At 42.1% G+C, this 21960-nt stretch overlaps 1 protein-coding gene across 1 annotated transcript in view; it reads left to right on the forward strand.

The window, feature by feature from the left end:
* The first annotated feature begins 59 nt into the window (after positions 1-59).
* Positions 60-21960, forward strand: part of LOC104834194 (amine oxidase [flavin-containing] A-like) — a 38663-nt gene continuing 16762 nt past the window's right edge. Inside the window, exons 1-3 of the mRNA XM_010571368.1 lie at positions 60-107; positions 11535-11629; positions 14185-14322. Coding sequence (XP_010569670.1) covers positions 62-107; positions 11535-11629; positions 14185-14322 — 279 coding nt within the window. The 5' untranslated portion in view covers positions 60-61. The remainder of the gene's footprint in view (positions 108-11534; positions 11630-14184; positions 14323-21960) is intronic.

The following is a 21960-nucleotide window of genomic DNA, read 5'->3' on the forward strand; positions in this document are numbered from 1 at the left end:
GCCGTTGCCGCCGCCGCGGGAGGGCGGGATGGAGAGAGCGGCCGGGACGGGGAGCAGCGCCATGGCCGAGAAATACGACGTGGTCGTGGTCGGGGGCGGCATCTCAGGTGGGTCCGGCGCGGCCAGCGAGCGTCCGCCGGCCTTTGCCGGGGTATCAGCCCGGGAACGGTCCCAGACGGAGCCCGTCGTGCGGCGGGGACGGCACCGGTGCTCGGGGCCGGGGTGCTGCCGGCTGGGCTGCGTGGGGCCTGGGAGCGGCGGGGCCGGGGGTGGCTCGGCCCCGCGGCTGGGCGTAAGGCGTGGGCGGTGGTTAACGGGGGTGTCAGGTCTGCAGGGGCTTCAGATACACCTGGGGGGGGGGAAGGGAAAAATGATCCGGGTCGATGTTTTAGGATGTATTTGCTGCTTCTTGCCTTGGTTTGTACTTCGTGCTCGTCAGAAGAGAGTCTGTGGGAAAACTGAGTTTTATCGCGTCCACAGGTGCAGGAGAATGCAGGGGGAGAGGCTGGGATTTTCACATCCTGGGAAAGACGGGATTTTGAAGTTGTGGGTTTTTAGGATGCTCTTGCAGTGCTGGCAATTGTATTCTTTTGATAAATACTGCAGAAAACCAGGTGGGAATATCTGTAAAAACAGGTGGGGTTTTGTTACTAGGAGAAGTGCCGTACGACAGACAGCCAAATTCCACTCCTGCGATGGACTCTTCACACTCTACTAGGAAATACTTCCCAAAATACTCTTCAGATCTACTTTAAAACTAGCAAGTGCATTGTGGCCCCTGATCCTCACGCTTAAAAAAACAGAAGTAATTGCTCTTATGGCACCTGACAGTACCTAAGATGAGAATGTTGCCACATTGGAGAAAATCTGTGTTTGTTGTGTCCATCAGATAAATACTGTTTTAGCAGCTTTGGCCCTGTTTCAGTTTTCAGGGAGTCTTTACTTCACTAGTGATTCAGAAAAGGTGAGTTATGTGACTGAGTGACTTCAGTGATACTACAGCCATTATTGCTATAGGTAAAATTAATTTTCATTAGAATTGAGGAAGAGTCAGAGGCGTTCATTTCTTTAATCTGCAATGAATTAATGCACAAAACAGCAAATTGTTTACTTAATTACCTTATTTCATTTGCTAAAACAACAGTAATTGTTTAAACAATTATTTGTGGCAATGTAGTTATATAAATAATCTGTGGTATCACTGAACAGAAAGAGTTTGGACCTAGTTGTGCTTGCTTTTTAGTTTTACCAGATGCCTGGGTATTCTCCTGCTAGCACGAGTCATTTGGTCTTCGTCCTTAAGGTTGCTGTAATGCACAGAGTGCCCTTAGGGAATTACCGCCCCTACTGTGTGCAGCTGATGGTGATGTGATCTTAATAGGGTTTTTAGGGCTCTGAGAAGCATTTCTTCTCTTGAGGGTACCTTGCTCCTCCAGCTTTCCAACCTGTAGCAGTTTTTGGAAAATGCATCGAGCATTTCTAAGTGGTATCTTGTCTCACTAGTGCAAGAATCAGTAAGTTACTTCAGAACATTTACGCCTTGGATTAAAGCCTGATGTAGAGTCTGAAATGGAGCCAAGCAGGAAATTTCAAGGCGTTACAGTCCCTGAAAATTTGTCAGTGGCATTAGGAAGACAAATAAATGTCACAGCACTCTTGTGGTACAGGAACATTTTTTTGGCCAGTTGTAACCCTTATGTCATGCCAGTGGCGTAGAAATCGGTGTTTGCCTGTTATATATTAGAACAGGCATCGTTTTGAGAAAGCAACCTTAGAAAAATGGACAATAAATACTTTATTTCATAATTAATCCATTTTTAATATACAATACCATTCATAGCTGGGCACAATAATTCCTATCAGCTCCTGGTTTGTTTTGCTTTTCACACAGCTTCTCTGTCGCTGCCAATCCTGTAGCAATATACCTACACCTCAGTTCTGTAAGAGGTTAGACAGTGCTGCTTTCTGGTCTTAAAAAAGGTCATCTGTATCTGAATTTTGGTTCTGGTGAGATAAATAGTAAAACATGCTCTAGGATGGACAGGGTTTCCCCTCAACATCTCTCTAACTCCAGTCTTGACTTGCTGCTGCTTATTTGTCTGAAGATATAGGTGCAGTTGCCTCATCTGGTAAGATTACTGTCTTCTCTCCTTCTACTGTATTTTAAATACTCATTACCTGATGCTTGCAAGAAAGGATGGGAAACTTTGGGATAAACTAGTTCTTTACTAGAAATACATGAAATGTATATCAGATACAAGCAAGCTGCTTGTTATATTAAGTGGGAGCTTCCCAGCAGTGAGACCGTGGCTTTTTAAAATATTTGTGCAGTATTTGCGAAATGAAGCTCAAATCCTGACTGGCACCTCTGGATTTATCTGTTCCTCAAAGTGAAGCATGGATTTGAGAGCCAGTTTCTGTACAACCTAACACACTTCTCTCATCCATGCTCCTGATCTCTCCGTATGGACACATCTGTATGTGGTCATTCACAGGGACACAGAATCGACTCTGCCTGTAGGAAGCTGCAATCTAGGGATGGAGGGAGCTTCTGCAAAGAGTGCTTCACAGTGGGGAAGCTCTTGGAAGAAGAAGTCAGCTCTGGTGGCCTCTATCGCTGAGATTTTCCTGCTGTACCCTGTGGAATCATGTTCAAACTGTCCAGACTGCATCAGCAAGTACATTTGGACCCCTACAGAGAGGGAGCTGCAGAGCTTTTTTCACATGGGCGTGCATGTTAAAAATGTGGATCATGGCCAGGAAAGGCCCCAGGCACATGTTTGTATCATTCTTAATGGATAATGTCCCCTGTAATACAGTTAATATTAATTATAAGATTTTATACTCAAGCATATTAAATAAACTGATGCCTGAAGTTAAAGACTTTCCCTATACCCGCAGGGAGTTCTTATTTATATGCCTTGAATATTGCTCCCATTTTCTATTAATAGGGTTTTCTACTGAACTGAAGAAGGTGTTCTGGTTTGAATTGATTTTGACCTTTTGCTTGTGCATTTTGGTTTAGGCTATGCAATTCCCTCATTTGTTAAACACAGCAGGCTGAGAGCACACGACGTGCCATGGATGCATGTCTGATTAATCGGCAGGGTCATAACCCTGACATCCCATCAGACAGTCCTCTGCTGCTTGGGTTAAGGGGCTACCACTAGTTGAGGACTAGGAGATTGTCATCATCTGTGTGGACTAACAGCTGTATTGATGGCTTCTGGAAGTTGTCCCTTTTATGCAGCAAGTCACTGCCATACCTCTCTTGACACATTGTCCCCATCCCAGCTCCATTACCTGCTCCGCAAGCTAAGGCTGCAATTACAGGGTAATTCAGATTTTGGTGCCATGGCCCTAGGATGCAGCGTGCACGGGTGCTCTGAGGTATGAGATGGGTTGTCAGGAGGTCTGGGATGCTCAGTCACTCTTTGGGGACTGAGTGTTAACGACTGGACAGCATTCAGTGCTTGGAGATTTTTGACAGAAACTGCAGATATTTCAGCTTGTCAGATAGAAGATGGCTGCTGCCTACGTGTGACCTGTAATTCCTCAAAATTTTCCAACTGACCTTATTGGGGCATAATTTTACATGGATAACAAAATGTGCTGTTGACTCAAAGGCTACCTCCTTGCCAAATTTCAAGATGCTGCTAGAACTACCAAAATAGGAATAAAAAAAAGCCGTGAGTTTTCAAAATCAGATAATGTTTGTTTCCTGGAGGTTTAGAAATAGCCAGCCAATTTTGACAAAGATTTTCCAGCAAAAAAGAGTCAGCCTGAAAAACACACCCTGAAAATTCAAGCTTAAATAGTTCAAAATTTGGCAAAAAAAGAGTAAACAAAATACCCTAACTTTTTTCAGCGGGAAGTTTGGGGTATATTTTTGTGCTAGCCTGACCTTACACGTGAATTTTGGACACTGGAAGCCAAGTTTATCAAAAGAAGGCATGGAGAATTAAGAATGTTTGTCTACATAATGGAAACCAGAGATGCATCAGATATGGAGAAGTATGTCCAGAAGCAGGCAAGTCCAAGAAAACTTGTATGCAAATATCTTTTGGAAGAAATTTCAACACATCGTGTTACAAGCACAAAGCACAAGGGAAACACAGCCGTAATTGAAACTTAAACTGACGATTATCATTCTTTGACATGGATAGTTCTTATTTCCACGTAAAAATATGTTTGTTCTTCGGTAGAAACAAGGAGATCTCATGGGTCAACAAAACGGATGCTTAGATTTGCCAGCCGCATGAAGAAAACAGCACTGTCTTCTATTGCACTTATGGAGGAGTCCAACAGCTACAAATTGTAGGAGAAGCTGGGATGTAAAAATAATAGTAATTAGTCTTTATATTGAAATAAAACATACGATACACTATTAAGGCTTTTTTTTTTCTCTCTCCATGGAAGAGCGCTATGTGTTGGCATCTCCTGCGCCACGGTGTGTGATCGACAACCTTACCACTTGAGCTACCTACGCGTTGGCTGTGGTCTCTGAGTGAAAGACCGAATAATGAGGAAATGCAGATTTTTCTTGCTTGCTATGATGGGAGCACAACTTATGTTGTATACTGCTCTGTTTGTTTTGACAGCATGCCAAGCTGCTGGTGGGTGGTAGTGTCAGATAAACTGTCAAATACACAGTTACTGGTAGAAGATATAATCAGTCCCACCTGTGTAAATCTGGAGTAGTTTTCAGTAGATTTTTTGTTTTCTAGTGTTACTTCTAAATTTACCTAGAATTTGATCTGTAGGAATGCAATAGCTGGTTCCTAAAACATATCCTGCATTTATCTCTTTACATCTGCCCTGTGCTGGGCTCCGGCTACCCAGTTACTTCCAAGTTTCTTTCTGGATCCAACAGGAAAGCTGATAATCAGTGATAGTATTGTCCCTTAGTACCAGAAATTCCTAAAGGCCATTTTTGGGGATGCAGAAATAAACAGCAATGTTCCACAGAGCTCTCGGTTCCCCAGGTACTGCTAGCAAGCTGACTGTCATTATGAGAAAAATTTACAGCAGGAACAAAACTATCAGATCCCCATATAAAGTGTAATGGATGTTTTATACAATACTTGCAAATAAGCAGAAAATGCTAGTTTCCATTTGCCTCCTTCTTCATAATGTGTTCTAATGTTTTGCTACTAAAGATGCAAAACCTTATGATGTGGGGCATGGGTTTTGGTTAAGACACTCCTTTGTGTTATGCTCAGTGCTAGGTATTTAGTTTTGGCCAAAATATGGTTGTCATGTGTTCATTATATAACCGGATGTAAAAATACTGTTATTTTCATCTTTCATCATATTCTTCATGTGGTTTTCTATGGTAAAGGCATAATTTATAAACGTTGTCTAACCCAGGGGCAACCTGAGTAGTCAGCAGCTGGTTCTGCTCCTGAATGAAGAACGTGTCAGGTTTGTTTCTGGCAAAAACCAGCTGTACACCAGCGTGATTCACAGGTCAGCAAATTCAGAGCTCCCAAGAGAGCGCTGTAAACCTGTGGTTTGTCCTTGATTTTGCACCATGCCTCAGGCTTAGGTGAAAGGTGTTGAAAGGTAGGAAAGAGTATTCTTGTTAGCTAGGTAAGAGTGTAATTTACTCCAGCAAGCAAAAGAAATAGCCAAGTAGTTAGGACAGATCTCTAAATATCCTAGCATAACAAAAACGGGCATGGGACAGGCATTATGTCTCTCCTGGAAATACCAGTGCTGATGTTCTTGATATTTGTGGCAATGACATTGATCATAGTTTAGCAGCAACACTTTTTCACATAATTACTTAGTTGAAGATCACCGTTTAGCTAACAGGAATTTATTCTGCATACTGACCAAAACAATTATCAATAGTTAGAAAATGTGCATAATTACCTTAGGTGTTTCCATTAACTAGATGGTATCAAACCATCGTCATCTTAACTGATGCTACTCATTTTAATATATAAGGGGAAGGAGGATGCTGCATTTCTAACCCTGTGCTTATACCAGTTAACTTTTTCTGCCTTTTTGGGGGGGGAGGGGGTGTTTACTGCAATGGGCTTTGGACTTGAAAATCCCGGTGGGTGTGTACAGAGGAGTGGATTCATCGTTGGGATACAATTCAGTCTTCCTGCCCACTGTGCTTCTGTTAACACTGTCCATGAGAAACTGTCTTTGTACCCTTCAGAACAAGGCTTGCATCTGTTGAAAGCATTTAGACAGTAGCACCATTGAAACCAGTCAGAGTGGCTTGGGCTCAGTTGGACAATGTACTCTGTAATAGAAAATATTTATTCTCTTTTGGCTGAAAACTTTGCTGAATCAGCTGGATTATTTTTGCTAAAGGGGAAAAAAAGAATTGATGAAAAGAAATGAAAAACATTTACCTGAAAATGACAAAATAAATAAACGCAACCTCATCCCCAATATCAAGTATTCTACAGCAAGGATTGTGAAAAAGCATATGGAAAGATAAAATACAGTTTCTGACAAATAGAAAGTGATATTATGGTAGTAGGCAACACTGAAGAATAAATGAATGTAGACACTGTGTATTCTTGCTGTTTTGTGCAAATTTAAGGGGCTGTAATTAATATTTTTTTCTCTTTTTTGTGGCAACTTTAAATCTTCAAATCCTTAGTCTGTGAAAAAAACCAGTTCTTTCATTCTCAGCCTTCTATATGTTGTTGCCCATTAGTGATTTCTCTGGTCAGTCTGATGTAACTGAGTACATTTTAACTATATTTTAAAACTTACTTAAATACTATGGTGTGCACAAAAATTCCAATGAAAAGAAAATCAGGGAGTGGGGAGAAGGAGAAGAAAGAGGTGAGGAAGAGAGATTTTACCCTATGGTCATGGCAGAAATGTTTTGTGTCTCATATTGACAGGTTCATGTTTACTTGGCAAAGAGACTACCAGATAAATAATGAGAGCTGATTCTAAGGTGGCCATTGCCAGATTTAATTACTCAGTTGTGTTTGGAAAAAGTTATGTTTTCCATCAGTGAAACAGTAAAAATAATTACAGCATTAACATGCCGTTGCAGTGGAACTTTAATGAGGATATATTGACAATTGTCTTACTTTACCGATATATATTAGAATAATGAGCGAAAAAGTTTTAAAATTATTCCCCTGCTTAAGATCAGAAGAATGTAGAGATTTTCCAGTTAGATTTTTTCCATATGTTACTCAATTAAAGCCTGCTGGAACACTACAGTAATGGGTTAGTCGTCTTTCACACGATGTATTTATCCCACTTCATGTACAGTAGGGCGGATTAACAAGGATTTTATGAAGGAATGTTGTATTAGGTTGGTTTTGGTAAACTTTCAGCCCGATAGTGGATCCATAAATGACAAATGCACTTTATCAAAGAAGCAATGGATCTAGAAAACCAGCAGACAAGTTACCTTTTCAATAGTATCAGGTAACTTTCTCTGCCTTTGTTTTGCTGTGTTCAATATGGCACATACATAGTGGCCTCAGTTTGAAAGGTTAAAAGCTTAATGGTATCAGACTGTCATCACTCCCCTTCACTGCCCTTGCATGTTTTGGAGATGTTCAGCATACATCACGTAAGAAGTGCTGTCTCTGGGAAAGAATGCTGGTGATTTTTGCTTCTGATCACGGTGTATCAGTGAATCTGTTTGATGTTGTGGATTCACAGAGCCTGGATTTTGAAAAGTAGAATTACTGTACTATTACTATAGAATTACTATCACATTTCCAATAAAGTAACTTTTTAAAAACTCCCACCATTTGCGCTACAGAACTCGTATCTGCTCATATGCCCTGTATCAATCCTAGTATTGACGCAACTTGGAATTATTCTCATAAACGCTACCCTTATAAACACTTCCCTACAAAAAGGGAAATATTTCCTACATTGTGGGCTCGGCTGGGAATCAAGCTCGGGTGTCTTAAGTCCCAGTCTTGTGCACTACCTGTAGAGTTGAACCTTTCTCTCCTATGACATAGAGACATACTTTGTTGTATTTTCCATCAGGCTACATACAAAATTCACTGTTGTTCAGCATCTCTATGTTTCAGCCACGGTGTGTGTCTTTTAGTCTGCAGATTGGCATAAATTCATCTTCTTTCTTTTTTTTTTTTTTTTTAACTGTATATCCAATGTTTTGATGCACTTGAAACTGTTTTGCTTGATAGGATTATGACAATTTTCTGAAATGAAAGCAGCAGCAATATGATCTGTGGCAGCAGCGATTCCGAGTCCTTAATAGCACTGCAAAATCAATAGGAATAGAGCTTTCGTGCACGGTGTCTTCAGACAGGGGGGGAGCTTGTTGCAAGATTGCCATAGAAACCCTTGTGGAGGATGTATAAGTCATCTTGCCTCGTTTATTCTCATCTAATAACAAGTGAATTTTCTACAGCCAGATACTTCAAATGAGACGTGCTTTTGGCAGGCTCCTTTCATCTTTCTGAGGCAAGTAGTATCTTTCTAATTCATAGAATTAGAGTGATATCTGGAAGGAGTGTGGCCAAGTGATTTGGGGTGATTTGGGGCTTTATCTCTAGGCTGCACTCGGAGGAGGTGGAGGCAGCAATGGGGCACAGCAGGGGCCTTGGCTGTGGCGGCCATGTCTGTGCTGCGCTCGTACAGGCGTACGCAGGCACGTTTTAAAATACCTTGCCTGAGTCTTGGCCTAGGCCTGAGAGGTCGCAGCCTAGTGCTCGGTTTGGCCCCGTACGGCGTGCTTGCAGGACGCTGTGGGCGTCCACCACAACCCAGGACGCTGTGGCTGGTGTCCGAGCCCCCGCGTGGTGGAGGGCCGTGGCGTTAGAGCGGTGCTGGCGTTGCAGGAGGCCCTTGTGTTAGGAAGGCCCTGCCGTCCTCCTCGGCAGCGCCTGGGAGGTGTGCGATGTCCTCTGGGGAAGCAGTGGAGATGCTGGCGGGGAGGTGGGAGGCCGGCTCCATGGGGCCTGAGGGGAGCTGAGCAGGCAGAGATGGGGCAAGGAGCTGGAAAGGAGAAGGTCTCATGCCTCCCTCTCGTTCTCAGCCCGTCGATCAAACAGAAAAAAAATGGTCACTCTCTGGTGCCCAGGTCTGTAGAGCCAGGTCTGTAGAGCGACAAAAGTCTTGAAAATTCAAGTTATGGAGAAGATAAAGGGAAAATATGCCATCTATTTAGAGGTTAATTGTGTATCAAAAGCACGTAGGCTTCACGACCTGTGGGCCGCGTAAGGCATACCTGTGTCTGGTCACACCAGAATGGAGCTCAAGAGTTGGGCTCAGCAGACGGCTGCACAGAGATACACTGTGTGGGGGTGTTGTTGGTAGTCCTCCATTTCTCCAAAAGAAAACTGTTTCCATGCTTTAAACAAATAAGTGTGTAGTAACAATCTCTAATCAACATATTTTGCATTGTTTTTATTTCTGAGTCAGGCCCCTCTCCCAGTTGCCAGTAAGCCATCGCTGTGCCAACGTATCTCTTCCCTTTCCCAGCCTGTGTAGCTTGGAAGCCTTTTTTGCGGTTGTTTTTTTTTTTGATCCGTGTCTAAGGTGACACTTGGGTTAACAATAATGAAACAAAAAAACTGTAAGGCTGGAATGCAAGAAGTACAGTTTAACAAGCAAACAGGTTGGAGAACCTCAGTCACATTACCACGTTCCTCATCCTTTAGCTGTCCTTCTTTATTTGGATATATCATATAATTAAGCTATAAACCAGTAATCAGCTTAACTTCCAACCCAGTCCAGTGCAACCATTATTCATCCTAAATAGCTGTGGTGTGAATACAGCTATCGTATACAGCATGAAATGATGATCTCAGGTGCTAAGGATTTGCATACTTTTTTTTTTCATACCTAGGCAAGATTTTTTGCTGCTTCATGTTCCATAGGGTGACACGTGAATGCGCTGTGCATTTTTTTGAGACTTGATATATCTACAGTAAACTTTCTTACAAAAGAATTACCCACTCATGCCTGAGTGTCCAGTGGTATTTACACAGAATAGAGAAATTCAACCTTTTATTTTATATATGTAGGAAATCCACACTTTTTTTGTGACAAAAACTACTGTATATTTTGAAAAATTGTTTTTCCTCACATAAAAAATATAAATATTTGTAAGAAAATACTGCAGTTTGTGTTTCCAACATTATAGACTTGTGTCTTCTATGTTTATCTTGATAAAGAAGAGAACACCATCACTGAAAGGACTAAAGAATTAACTACAGAAAAAATTGTAAAATGTTCTCTATAGACTTCCATGCAGGAAAAAAGTGATCAAAAACTACTGAAAGAAATTAGATCAATTTATAAGGTGTTCACTCCACTGACAAATGGCTTGCATTTTTAAAAATTAGAATAGTAAATAGATGGAAGAATTAAGTATACTCCTGCTCCAGCAGCACTCTAAAGAATATGGTGCAAGGATGTAAAGTTATTTTTAGATGAGAATGGAAATTGTATATATAATTTTTGTCAATGTAAGACATTTGAACTTCCTCAGTTCTGGTTTCCAGTGAATGGTGTTCCACTTCCCCATTAAAAGATTATGTGCACAGAAGTTTATGGGCTATTCTGTATTGTCCTCAGAATAAATGAGTACACTTAACGCTGCCCAGAACAATTCCTCTCCTCTGGTCTTTTCAGATGTGCGTTCTTTGTAGGCTCACGAACAGTTGCTTTTAATCACATTTCAAGGTAGTGTAATAAACATGAATATAATATTGTTATTCCTTACTGCAGGGCATCTTGGAAGTTCTGATCAATAAGGCTGGCTTTCGTATACTTAAGGAGGGGAAACCACTCCAAAGAAACAATGCTTCAGTGCCAAATTGGCCTGCAGGGCCATAGGATAATCTGATTTCACAAACTCATAATTGCTTTTTACAATTTCAGCTCACATTTGTCAAAAGCAAAGAGGACTCCTGTCCTATTGAATTTTCAGTTGTCTCTAGTGCCTCCATCACAAAGTCCCATAATTAGATGATTTTTGCTGAGACCATAATTCCTTTTATAAAGTATCTACATACAGCCTGTTTGATTGCCATGGTCAAACTCCATTGCTTAAAATGAATCTTGAGAGTGAAGCAGACTTTCCTTCTGCATGTTAATGAGGACAACAGATAGCAATAGAGTGGAGAGTTGATGAGTGAGAGAAGTTGGAAGCCTACCTTGCTGGAACATACCTATTTAGCATATTATTATTTCTATCACTTCAGCTCTGCAAGCCCCACAACCTGGGTTCTACCTTTCTATGCACTGCACAGATGAAGAGTAAGATGCATGTCCCTTAATAATTGAGATTTTACTGGTTTTAAAATGCCAAAATGCTAACCTGAAGGAGAAAACATCAGTCTCTGAATGCTACTTATGGAGATGATTATAACATGCAACTAAGCAGCAGCCATAGGATTTCTGTGGTAAGATGCCATGAAATGCTTCTGACTTCTCTCAGGAATTTTTGAAAACAGTATGGAAATCTCTGACTTTGAAGCTTTGGTTCAGTTTTTGACCATTAATGTGGCTGATTATTGCCACTTGCTTTAAAGCACTTTCTCTTTTTCTGGCAGGTTTGTCAGCTGCCAAATTGCTGTCTGAGTCTGGGGTCAATGTGGTGGTTCTTGAGGCCCGGAACAGAGTTGGAGGAAGGACATTCACTATCAGGGTAAGTGCTTCATGAGATGCTGGACTCTCACTTGTGCTGGTCTACGACGTGGCAAATGTCACTCCTATCTTCAAGAAGGGCAAGAAGGAGGATGCAGGGAGCTACAGGCCAGTCAGCCTCAACTCAATCCCTGGGAAGGCGATAGAGTTACTAATCCTGGACACCATTTCCAGGCACATGAAGGACAAGAAAGTAATCAGTCAGCATGAATTCACCAAGAGGAAGTCATGCTTGACCAACCTAATAACCTTCTATGATGAAATGACTGACTTAGTGGATGAGAGAAGAACAGTGGATATTGTCTACCTAGACTTCAGTAATTCAACACTGTCTCCCATAAGATCCTCATAGACAAGCTGACAAAGTTGGGCTGGTTGAGCAGACAGTGAGATGGACTGAAAACCGGCTGAACAGCCTGGGTCCAAGGATGGGGATCGTGCTATGAAGTCTAGTTGGAGCCCAGTAACTTGCGGTGTACCCCAGGGGTCAATACTGTGTCCGATCCTGTTCAACATCTTCATTAATGATCTGGATGATGAAGGGACTGGAGCATCTCTCCTATGAGGAAAGGCTGAGAGAGATGGCACTGTTTAGCCCAGAAAAGAGAAGGATGAGGGGAGATCTCATCAGTGTATTGAAGGGAGGGAAGGAAGGGTGCAAAGAGGATGGAGGCAGGCTCTTCCCAGTGGTGCCCAGTGGCAGGGCAAGAGGCGATGGGCAAAAACTGAGACACAGGAGGTTTGAACCATCTGAACATTAGGAAACACTTTTGCACTGTGAAGGCGACTGAGCACTGACACAGCTTGCCCAGGGAGGTTGTAGTGTCTCCCTCCCTGAGATATTCAAAAGCTGTCTGGATGCAGTCCTGGGCAACTGGCTCCAGGTGACCTTACTAGAACAGGAAGGGTTGGACTAGATGACCTCCAGAGGTCCCTTCCAACCTCAACCATTCAGTGATTCTGTTGGGTTTGACATCGTTAGCCAGAGAGTAGAGGGGGAGTAGAGTTCCCAAAGAAGACAGGTGTCTCAAGTTGCCATCACTTTTGTCAAGTAATAGAGCTCTGTTTGGACAGGTTACATTGCAATATATGTCAGTGGGCTTCTCTTGACAGGAGATGCTTTAAAATTGGTCTGGAAGCAACTCTGAGAGCCATCAAGTAGGATTTGGGTGCCTAATGAGAAGTGTGTAGTGCCATTTTAGCTGCCCTAGGATACCTTGCCTGGCCTCCAGCTGCAGGTCTTCCATGGATCATGAGTCAAATTTGTCAGCCTTGCACAGAAGTCTTGGACACCTTGGGCTGTCTAAAATGGTGTTAAACATCTGTATTAAGGTAATTGAATTCCACCTACATAGTCCATACCCTTTGTCCATGGCAGGGTCTCCCCTGCCTTTAACATTACAGAGGGAAACTATCACCTGAGACTGTGAGTATCAAAGCATTGCTCTTCTCATTCCCATCTCACTTTGCATACTGTAACAGGCATGATAACTAAGAGCCCTATATGAAGCAGCCTGAGCAGGGCCAAACATCATTACAGCTCAGACATACATTTTAACATGACTTAAAATTATCTGAAGTAACACTCCTGCTTCTAAATATGGACCACATCTTGATTGCCATTAAAAAGAAAATGAAAGAAATGACAAGTCACCTGTGGCACAGGGTAATGTAATACAGACATTACCTCTGCTTTCCATCCGGGAAGTAAGGGAGATTTAAATTATGTCAGATGCCATTGCTGGGGAACCAGAGATAAACAGTGGTGTTTCATTAGAAATCATTGTCCGTGAAACATAAACACCATCCTTCTGTGACACTGAGAATGCCTAGCTTAAAATGCTCACTATGAACAGTGTTAAAAAGAGTTACTATCTTGGGAAATCAGCCGGCTTGTAATAGTATGCGTCCCTGAAACTTCTTGCTTTCTTCCTGCTTCCCAAGTGAGTGTGATGCTGGTCTAAGCAGTGTGTGGAGCACCTTCGGTGGCAGGCATGGCTGGGGGCTGCTAGCCAGAGTGCACCGGGCTAGAGCCAAGGTGTGCCATGCTGGAAGGGAGATTACTCTCCTTGAATACTGCAGTGCAGTACTCAGCATCTATAGCATTAAGTCTAAGCAGATACCTACAGGGAGAAAACAAGCCTTGGTGCTGGAGATGGTTTCAACTTGAGAAATGTTTTGCAATGACAAGAAAACTAACATAAATTCTGAAAAAGTGGGGTTAGACTTAACCAAAGTAGTGATTTGGTTGGATATTTCTTCATATTCTCATGTCTTTTGTGAGACTAAAAAGCCAATACTGAAAACTATAGTGAAATTTAAACGAGTTAAACCCGGTTGCTCACATGTGCATGGCAGAGTGAAGACACTGTGATTTCTGTGTGTCTGTCATTACAGAGCTCAATACTGCCTACTTTTAAGTCAGTCAGTACTCATTTTCTCCTGTGCATATAGTTGCAGTGCTAGTCAGTATGCAATAATGCTTTCTACTTCTAGATGTTTGTATTGAGGAGCTTTCTGCACAGCTTCTGATTCCTGTATTCTTTTTTTCAACAGAACAGTCAAGTTAATTACGTAGATGTTGGTGGATCATATGTGGGACCTACCCAAAACCGGATTCTCCGACTGGCAAAGGAGCTCGGTATTGAGACCTATAAAGTGAATGTCGAGGGCCATATAATCCATTATAAGGCGGTAAGTACCGCATCTTTCATTTTGAGATACTTAAAGGTATCATTGAGCTTTGGAAATTACTGACAGTCATTAAGAGGGTTTCATTTAACACTTGCTTTTAGTAATCCAGCAAGCACCTGTTTGAAGCGTAGTTATTCTATTTTAACCTATTGGGAGTGGGATAAATGGTTCTTGTTTTCTTTTGAAAAGTGTTCAGAAAATGGGACTGACAGCAGTTAAAAAATTTGGGATACATTCAGCACCTGATTATCTTTGAATGTACCCTGTAAAGAATTTTTGCCTGAAATTCAGAAAACACTTGTTCTGAAATAAAAGCCAAATTGAAATAAGAAAAAAAGTATAATACTGTTGGATACTATTGAATAATAGTACTAGACAATAGTGTTATGGGAGTCTGGGAGTAGTATAACGTATAGTTACATAACTAGATTCACATGAGATGCCTCCCAGTCCCGTAGCATGGGTTTCGTCTTACTTACAAATGGATGTCTGGAAGCTTGGTATCTAATTTGAGACTCACTGAGATTCCCCCTCTAGCTAACGGTGAGAAACAAGCCCCTCCCAAGGCTTGCTGTAAGCTCCATATCTGAGATGTAGGGCACGGGGGTCCAGATGGCCACTCTTGAGTAGGTACTTATGTAGCTAAAGTGAACTGGAATGAAACCTGCCTTCAGAGCAGATTTCTAGCCCTTGTGTTAGATCTTTAGCCCACCAGATTTTTGCTCAGTTCCTAGTCAGGACCTACTGCCAAAACCAGTGCAGAGGGAGAGCGGCAGGGAGAGGGACAGAGGCCTAAGATTCATAGGTATGAGGTACAAACTCCATAACTCACAAACTACTTTACTTCCAAAGACCATCACCTTTTATTTTTTTTAATATCCTTTAGTTTTGGTACTTCCCAGACTCTGGCAGAACAAGGCTTGAAGCCTATATGAGTCAGAGTTGACATACTTGAAAGAGGCAAGGCTATGTAATGGATTCTTAACTGGTTTAATTTCTATTATGTTCCCACTCTTTCCTCCAAGAATTAGGATACATTCATGCTGTAAAGTTTTCTCATCTGGTTCTGTAACCTCTCCTTACTGGACAGATTCATGCCATGCTCATAACATAGTTGCATCTTAAATAATTGCATAGTCACTCCATAATACTAAAAAAAGTTATTTTACACCACCTGGTGTAAAATTGGTGTAATTCTACAGCAAGATGGCTGCACTGATTTGTACCAGCTGAATGTTTGGCCCACTCTATTTGCTTTAAGCTCAGACATGGATCTCTTAGCATCCTAAAAGGCACTTATCTTCTCTATGTTAAATAAAAGGCTTTCATGGGTTACATGAATTTGAGCTCTTAATCCATTTTGACACTGAAGCTGCAGCTTTTTGTTGTCCCACATTACATTATGCACGTCCTTGCTAATGACCATGTAATTTCGTAAATTTTCTTTGAAGTGAAAGCATGTTTCTAAGCAAGAGGCAGCATTAGAAGCTATTCAGCTGGATCACAGGCTGTGGATCAGTTCTAGATTTGGCATCGTGGTCCTGCTGAGCTAACCAGGGTCCCCAAGGGAGGTGTAGTTGTTGGACCAGGGTGACAGCAAAGGGGCTTTAAGGTCTCCCAGCATGGTCAGTTAAGCACTGGATAAATAATAACGATGCTTTTCTTCCCACATCCTCTTTGCATGAATTGCAGGCTTTTTGTTTTCTTTACTTTTCCTAAGGTTTTCCACTGCTGCTTCTCCTTACTCTTTCCTTGAGACATCGTGTAGTCACTATGCCCTTTGTTTTAGTGATTTGTTGTTGAACCCTCTCTTAGATCCCATTTCTACAAGAAGCCTATTGAAAACAATCTGTGCAGTCCTGGCTATTGGCTGGGTTGGTGAGTGCTCAGGGCCCTTAGGGCTTGTACGTTTTACCTACCCACTGCACACTGTTATCGTGCTGTGATGGTGAGTCGACCAGGTAGGGATTTGTGCTCTTCTGGCTATAGATGTGCCCCTCATGTTCACTAAAGATGCTCCAGGAACCCAAACGCCTGTCGTATTTCCTAGATGATAGAAAATGTGTTAGCAAAGAGGTGATTTGGTATTAAAGGATCATTGCCCCAGAAATTAAATATTAATCTGAAAGATGGATGTGTTCAGCTTCTTAGGCTAATACGCTATCAGCCGTGGGCCAGCTGCTGCCTTTCAGGTTTGAAAAGTATGACTAAAACTTTTCTCCTTGAGTCTCATCTGCTATTTCTGTTGGCTGATGGATGTTGGGGAGCGTATAGCTGGGGTCAGACAGGAAGGTCTCTTCCCAAGGGCATTTCTCCAAAATCTGCAATGCTGTGTGGTTTTGACAGAGGCGAGAGGGGGAATGTCTTGAGGAATGATTAAACATGGCTTTAGATTTTGTTGTGACAGTCATTCAACTGTATATAATCTCCATCATCCTCAGATTAAGAGATTTTTGGTCTTTTGTTAACCATACTAATTGGTTCAGTTTGGCTCTTTCTGAAGATTTCCAGGATACTGCTTGGACTGAGTTAGGGGAAAGGGGGAAAATGGTTTATCCTAGCAGCGGAAGCAGCCAAGGGAAAGAAGAAATCCCCAGAGGCATTTCATGAGCTTCTTTGCTTTGAAAGGAATTTTTCCCGTATGTGTGTGGAAAAATTCCATGTACTGCAAGCTTTAAAAACTACGTTGCTTTGTGTAGGCATGTTTCCTTTGTAGTTACAGTTTATTTGAAAAATCAAAATATGTAACTATTGTTTATCTCTTCTTCTGTTTGTTTATTCTTTCCCATCAGTTAGCAAGGTAATGTGGACTGCTTTTACGCCAATTGGGAATTTGTCTGTGTCCTGTTGTTGTAAATCTGTAACTTCAAACTGTAGATTTTGTTACGAGCTCCAGACTTTGTTTCCAGCCAAATTGCTCTGTGGCTACTGTTCTGTAATTCATCAAGAATGCTTTAGGACTGAGAAAAGGCAGATGTGCTAGAGTTCTCCCTTCCCAGAAGAGACAGATAGCTTTTAATTTTTACAGAGGTCCTTGAAAGTCACTCTGTGCTCTGTCTTCACCTTCTCTTTAGTAAAAGACCCTAAAAGGTAAAGGCATTAGGGCCTTGGTATGGTATTAACCTTCTCATGTAACTGCAGTCCTCTAATATCTGGCAGCAGCACCCAGCTCCAGTATACATAAGATTAGTAAATAAGGACTGATTTTTCTTATTTGTTTGCTTATGATTTTCAGAGCAAGGTAACACTTGACAAAAGATTAGCATTTCTATGCAATGCTTCACACTGGCCATCTAGTCTTTTTTTCATCTAGCCTTAAGATTAAGATATTGGGATGCAGCGGGTAAGTCTGTGAGTAAGTCTGTGCAGATCACTGTAAATCTGCAGTTCGGACACAGGAATCACAGACAGTCCAAGGCACTGCAATGCTCACAAGGCTGGACCTGCTGGAGATACTGAGGAGTGAAGGATGCCCACTCAAGGGCTCGCACCATAGGGAGCCGCTGCTCTAGCTGTGTGTGCTTTGCATGGCCCAAGGGCGATAGAAATCCCTGCTCTGGGGCACAAGGGATGCTCCTCCTGTGCCTCTTGATATGTAGCTCGTCCTCAGCACAGTGGGCGGGAGCCAGACTTGCCTTTCTCAGTACTGGCAAATTTGTCTGCTCCTCTTGCACAAATTGAAACTTGGGGTGGTGTCACAGCTGGGTCGGCTTGGGCTTAATTCCTGTAGTTATGGCTACAAGCCACAGCGTAGCCCTCGGCAGGGAAAAAACAGATCTTGCAGAGCATATCTCTCTCTGCTGGCTTCTTTCTAACTGCTGAAGTATGGTGCTTGGGGATATTGTTTCCTTTGGATTGGTGTGGGGTAACTAATCCAGGCAGGCAGCAGGACTCAAATCTGAGGTCTGCAGGAAAGCATTCCACACACTAGGAAAGGAAAAAAAAGTTAGATAAACTCTGTGGGTCAGTCAAGCAGCCTTGTGTTAGCATGGGAACAAAGCCAGTAGGTTATTTGCCTTTCAGTTAAGAAAACAGTAGTTCTCAAAATTTAATACACCCAGAGCACTATAAATGTGTTTAAAAATGGAATATTGCAAGACCTTGCCTGCTTGCAGTGAGCTCCTCTATGAAACATGCAGCTAGAGCTCCTCTGCCTAGTAGGGAAACAGTATTAAAAACAAATTAATAACTTACCAGCTCCAGGTCATTTGGGCTAGATTTATTCCCTGCTGTGGAGAATCTTGTGCAAGAGAAAGAGTAAAACAAAAACTGATGTGGCTAAGGCTGTTTGGCTTGCGCTCTCTGATGGGCAGTGGGAATTTCTTTCCTGGAATTTGTTAGAATTGGGCTTTCCTCAGATCAGCTCCCACCTCTTATAGGTCCAGCCCCACTGCACAAGGAGTTAGTGTGTCTGTGAACTATTTCAGGTTCTCTGAATTCAGTCTCAGCCTCTTCCAGGTCTGTTAGCATTGTTGTATTTTTCCAGCTTTTCCTGGTGTCCAGTCTTAATGAAATTACGTTTTTTTTGCATGCAGAAAAGAGCAGCAAGTAATGCAACTTTAGACTGTTCATTATCAGTTGGCATTTCATAGTTCTTAGGGGATAAAATATGTTTTCCCATTGATCTTCCTGGGCTATGCCATTGACCAAAGATGTGGGGATAATAATATTTTCGAATCAGTAATGAAAGAATAGTTCTTTTTTCAAATAGCAGATGAATACTAATATGATACACATCATACCAGTGGCTGAGGTTGTCAGATTTCTTTATCAGTCCTCAGCAGTTTGTGGTTATGGTGGTCTAAAGCTAGCATAGAGGTGGAAAATTTGAAGGAAAATATCAGGTAGCCAGGCAGTGGGCAAGTTCTCTCACTAATTGCCCCATCTGCAGCAAACAGGATAGTCTGGGAGTTCCTGAACCTGTAGCTGTTGAACATGGTAGGGTTAACACTGGGAGTTGGAAAAGCCTTTTTGGTGCAAACCTCAGCACAGAGTTACTGAGAGAGACTTTTCTTGGGCTGTTGTTTCCAGCAATAGAAGGAATAGGTTTGGCTGAAAACAAGAGGAAGAGAGGAGCCTTACAAGCAGTTACTATTTTGACTTTCTTTTTTAAAAAAGTGCTTCTTTTTGGGGGTAAGTAAGCCAAGGATAGGTATTTGCAAGTTACACCACTCAGTACAAGCAGTCACTTATCAGAAAGCTGTGTGAAAAGAAGTCTTACTGAACAGTGGAAAAACTTTGGAAGTTTTCCCTGCTACTCCTGCAACAGTGGGCTTATCTTTTACCTTTGTCTGCTTGCAATATTGGCATGACAGAACTTCAGTAATAACTTATCTGCACCTGTTGTTGGGTAACCTGACAGCATTGCATCTCATCTCTGCTTAAGGGCAGGATTATTGGTGTTAAAGCATGTCAAGGAAGGCACATTGATAGCACCTGCATTGCTGACCAGAATAAAAAGTCTAACAATAAATGAACTTTGAAGGAGCAATGTTTGATGACCTTTTTGAAGAACAAAATGTTGTGCAATAAGAAGAAAATTATTAGCAATTTATTGCTGCTTTGTATCAGAATTTCCTTGTTTGATAAAACACTGGTTTATGACAGTAAAAGCTGTGGCATGCAGTATATTACTTTGCATGCGTTTTTTGGTCCTCTTTTCCATGGCTGAACACACAGTGCTCCAAACTGGCAGTGAAAAATCGTGCTCAAGGAAAAGGAAGAGGCAATGTTGTGCAGAGGATTCCCTTGCTGGTAGTTCATAGGAGCATTATCTCTGCTCTTGCCGTGGCAGAAGTGTGTTTTGGGTGCACACATGCACCTGGAGAAGACTGGAGCAGCATCCTCCACCCACTTTCCTCCAACATAACTCTCTAAACCAGAATGAAATGGGGATAAAAGAGAGAAAAAACGTATGTGGTACACAAGATTAAGATTACATACTCAGAAATCCAGAGGTAACCAACCACCTCCAGAGTCATCCTGGTGTTTTGAAAAGAAAACTAAGCATTTGTTGGAAATTTAAAAAAAAACCTTTAAGCACTTGGATCTCAAGCTGAACTAAGTGCTGAGATCACAACCTTGAGCTTTGCTTGACCCAGAGCAGAGATTACTCTGTCTAGATGAAACGGGAGAGCATTTTTGCTGCTGCCCTCACTGAAGAAGGGCAGGAGGCAAAGCATGGTGGGCTGCGAGCCTGGCCAGCTGCTGGAGCTGGGGCATCACTGCAGCCATCCTCTGCAGAGAAAGGGACCAAGCGGTGTTGGTCACAGCAAGACTTCTGTTCCCTACATGCGTACTCTTGTCTCCTCCATTGTACCTGCCCTGGAGATGACAAAAGTTTACCAAAATGTGGCTTTTTTCCAAGTCTGAAAGCTCACTATGGTTTCCAAGTTTCATGTTGCACCTTGTATTTTTGTTATGGTCTTTGCAGAAAAATGTTTTGAAGAGTATCAGAAATCTGTATGTATTTACACGCACACGGACGATTATCAGTGGGGAAGACCGATAAATTCTCTCTCGCTGAGTGTGGGGAAGGGGTATTTGGCTCCTGCTTTGTGTCCCCTGTCTGTGGGTTACCATCTCATGCATTTGCAGCACTGCAGCCTCTTGCTTGGTCTGTGACTCTCACCTGCGAGGTGCGATGGGCTGGCATGCTACACGTTGCACTGAAAAGCACGTGGCATGCAGCTTGGCGTTACAGCTCGTACCTGTCATGGTCCAGCATGTTCGCTGCATCCTGCCACGTGACCTCATGCAAACTTCTAACACACCTGGAAGGGCAAATATTTAAGAGGTCTGATGAGAAATTTGCCATTGACTTACATAGGGGAACACTCAAAGCAATTTAATAAGAGAAAATGTTGCTTGCTCATCCAGTCGTCTTTCAGATAAGTTATCACAAACAACCAGCTGCTGTTATATGGTTTCACTTATCGTTATATCACAGGATTATCTGAAACAGTCTGTATTCCTGGTGTGGCTATGTGTCATACACATTGTAAGTACTGATACCATTTTTGCAAGTGTACAAAATTTTATTCCTGCAGCCAAAACCTTTTTTTTTTTAGGCTAGGTTTCTCCCAAGGTACTTGGCATAATAAAGAGGTATGTTTGCTTTCTATAGATGAGGTGTACCATAAAGTTGCATAGATAGTTTAAAAGATTAAAACACATGCAATTTTAGACTCATGCAAATTTTAGGATGCACATTTCAGCAGGTGGGAAAACATTAGATTCATTCATATGTAATAATGAAGAATGCTTAGGAACAAGGAATATTACCTCCTTGACCATTGCTTGAGTCTCCTTAGCCCAGAATTTGACAACCTGCTCAGAACAAGTGTACCCCTTCCCATCCCCTCTGAATAAAAAAAAAAGTGTTATTGTCCTTTTTAATGTCAGCCCAACTGTTTTTTCCCCTCATACTTAGCTTCATGCATTTCCATTGCTTACATGCATATGCAGGAAAAAAAATTTTAAAAAAGGAAAAACAGGACTTTTGGGGCAAAAGGTCAGCCATGTGATGACTTGCTTGGGCAATCCCAAGCACAAGGACAGGCTGGGTGATGAATGGATTGAGAGCAGCCCTGCGGAGAAGGTCTTGGGGGTGTTGGTCGATGAGAAGCTCAACATAAC

Source organism: Haliaeetus leucocephalus, unplaced genomic scaffold (genome assembly GCF_000737465.1).
Source record: "Haliaeetus leucocephalus isolate CR32 unplaced genomic scaffold, Haliaeetus_leucocephalus-4.0 Scaffold317, whole genome shotgun sequence".
NCBI lineage: Eukaryota > Metazoa > Chordata > Aves > Accipitriformes > Accipitridae > Haliaeetus > Haliaeetus leucocephalus.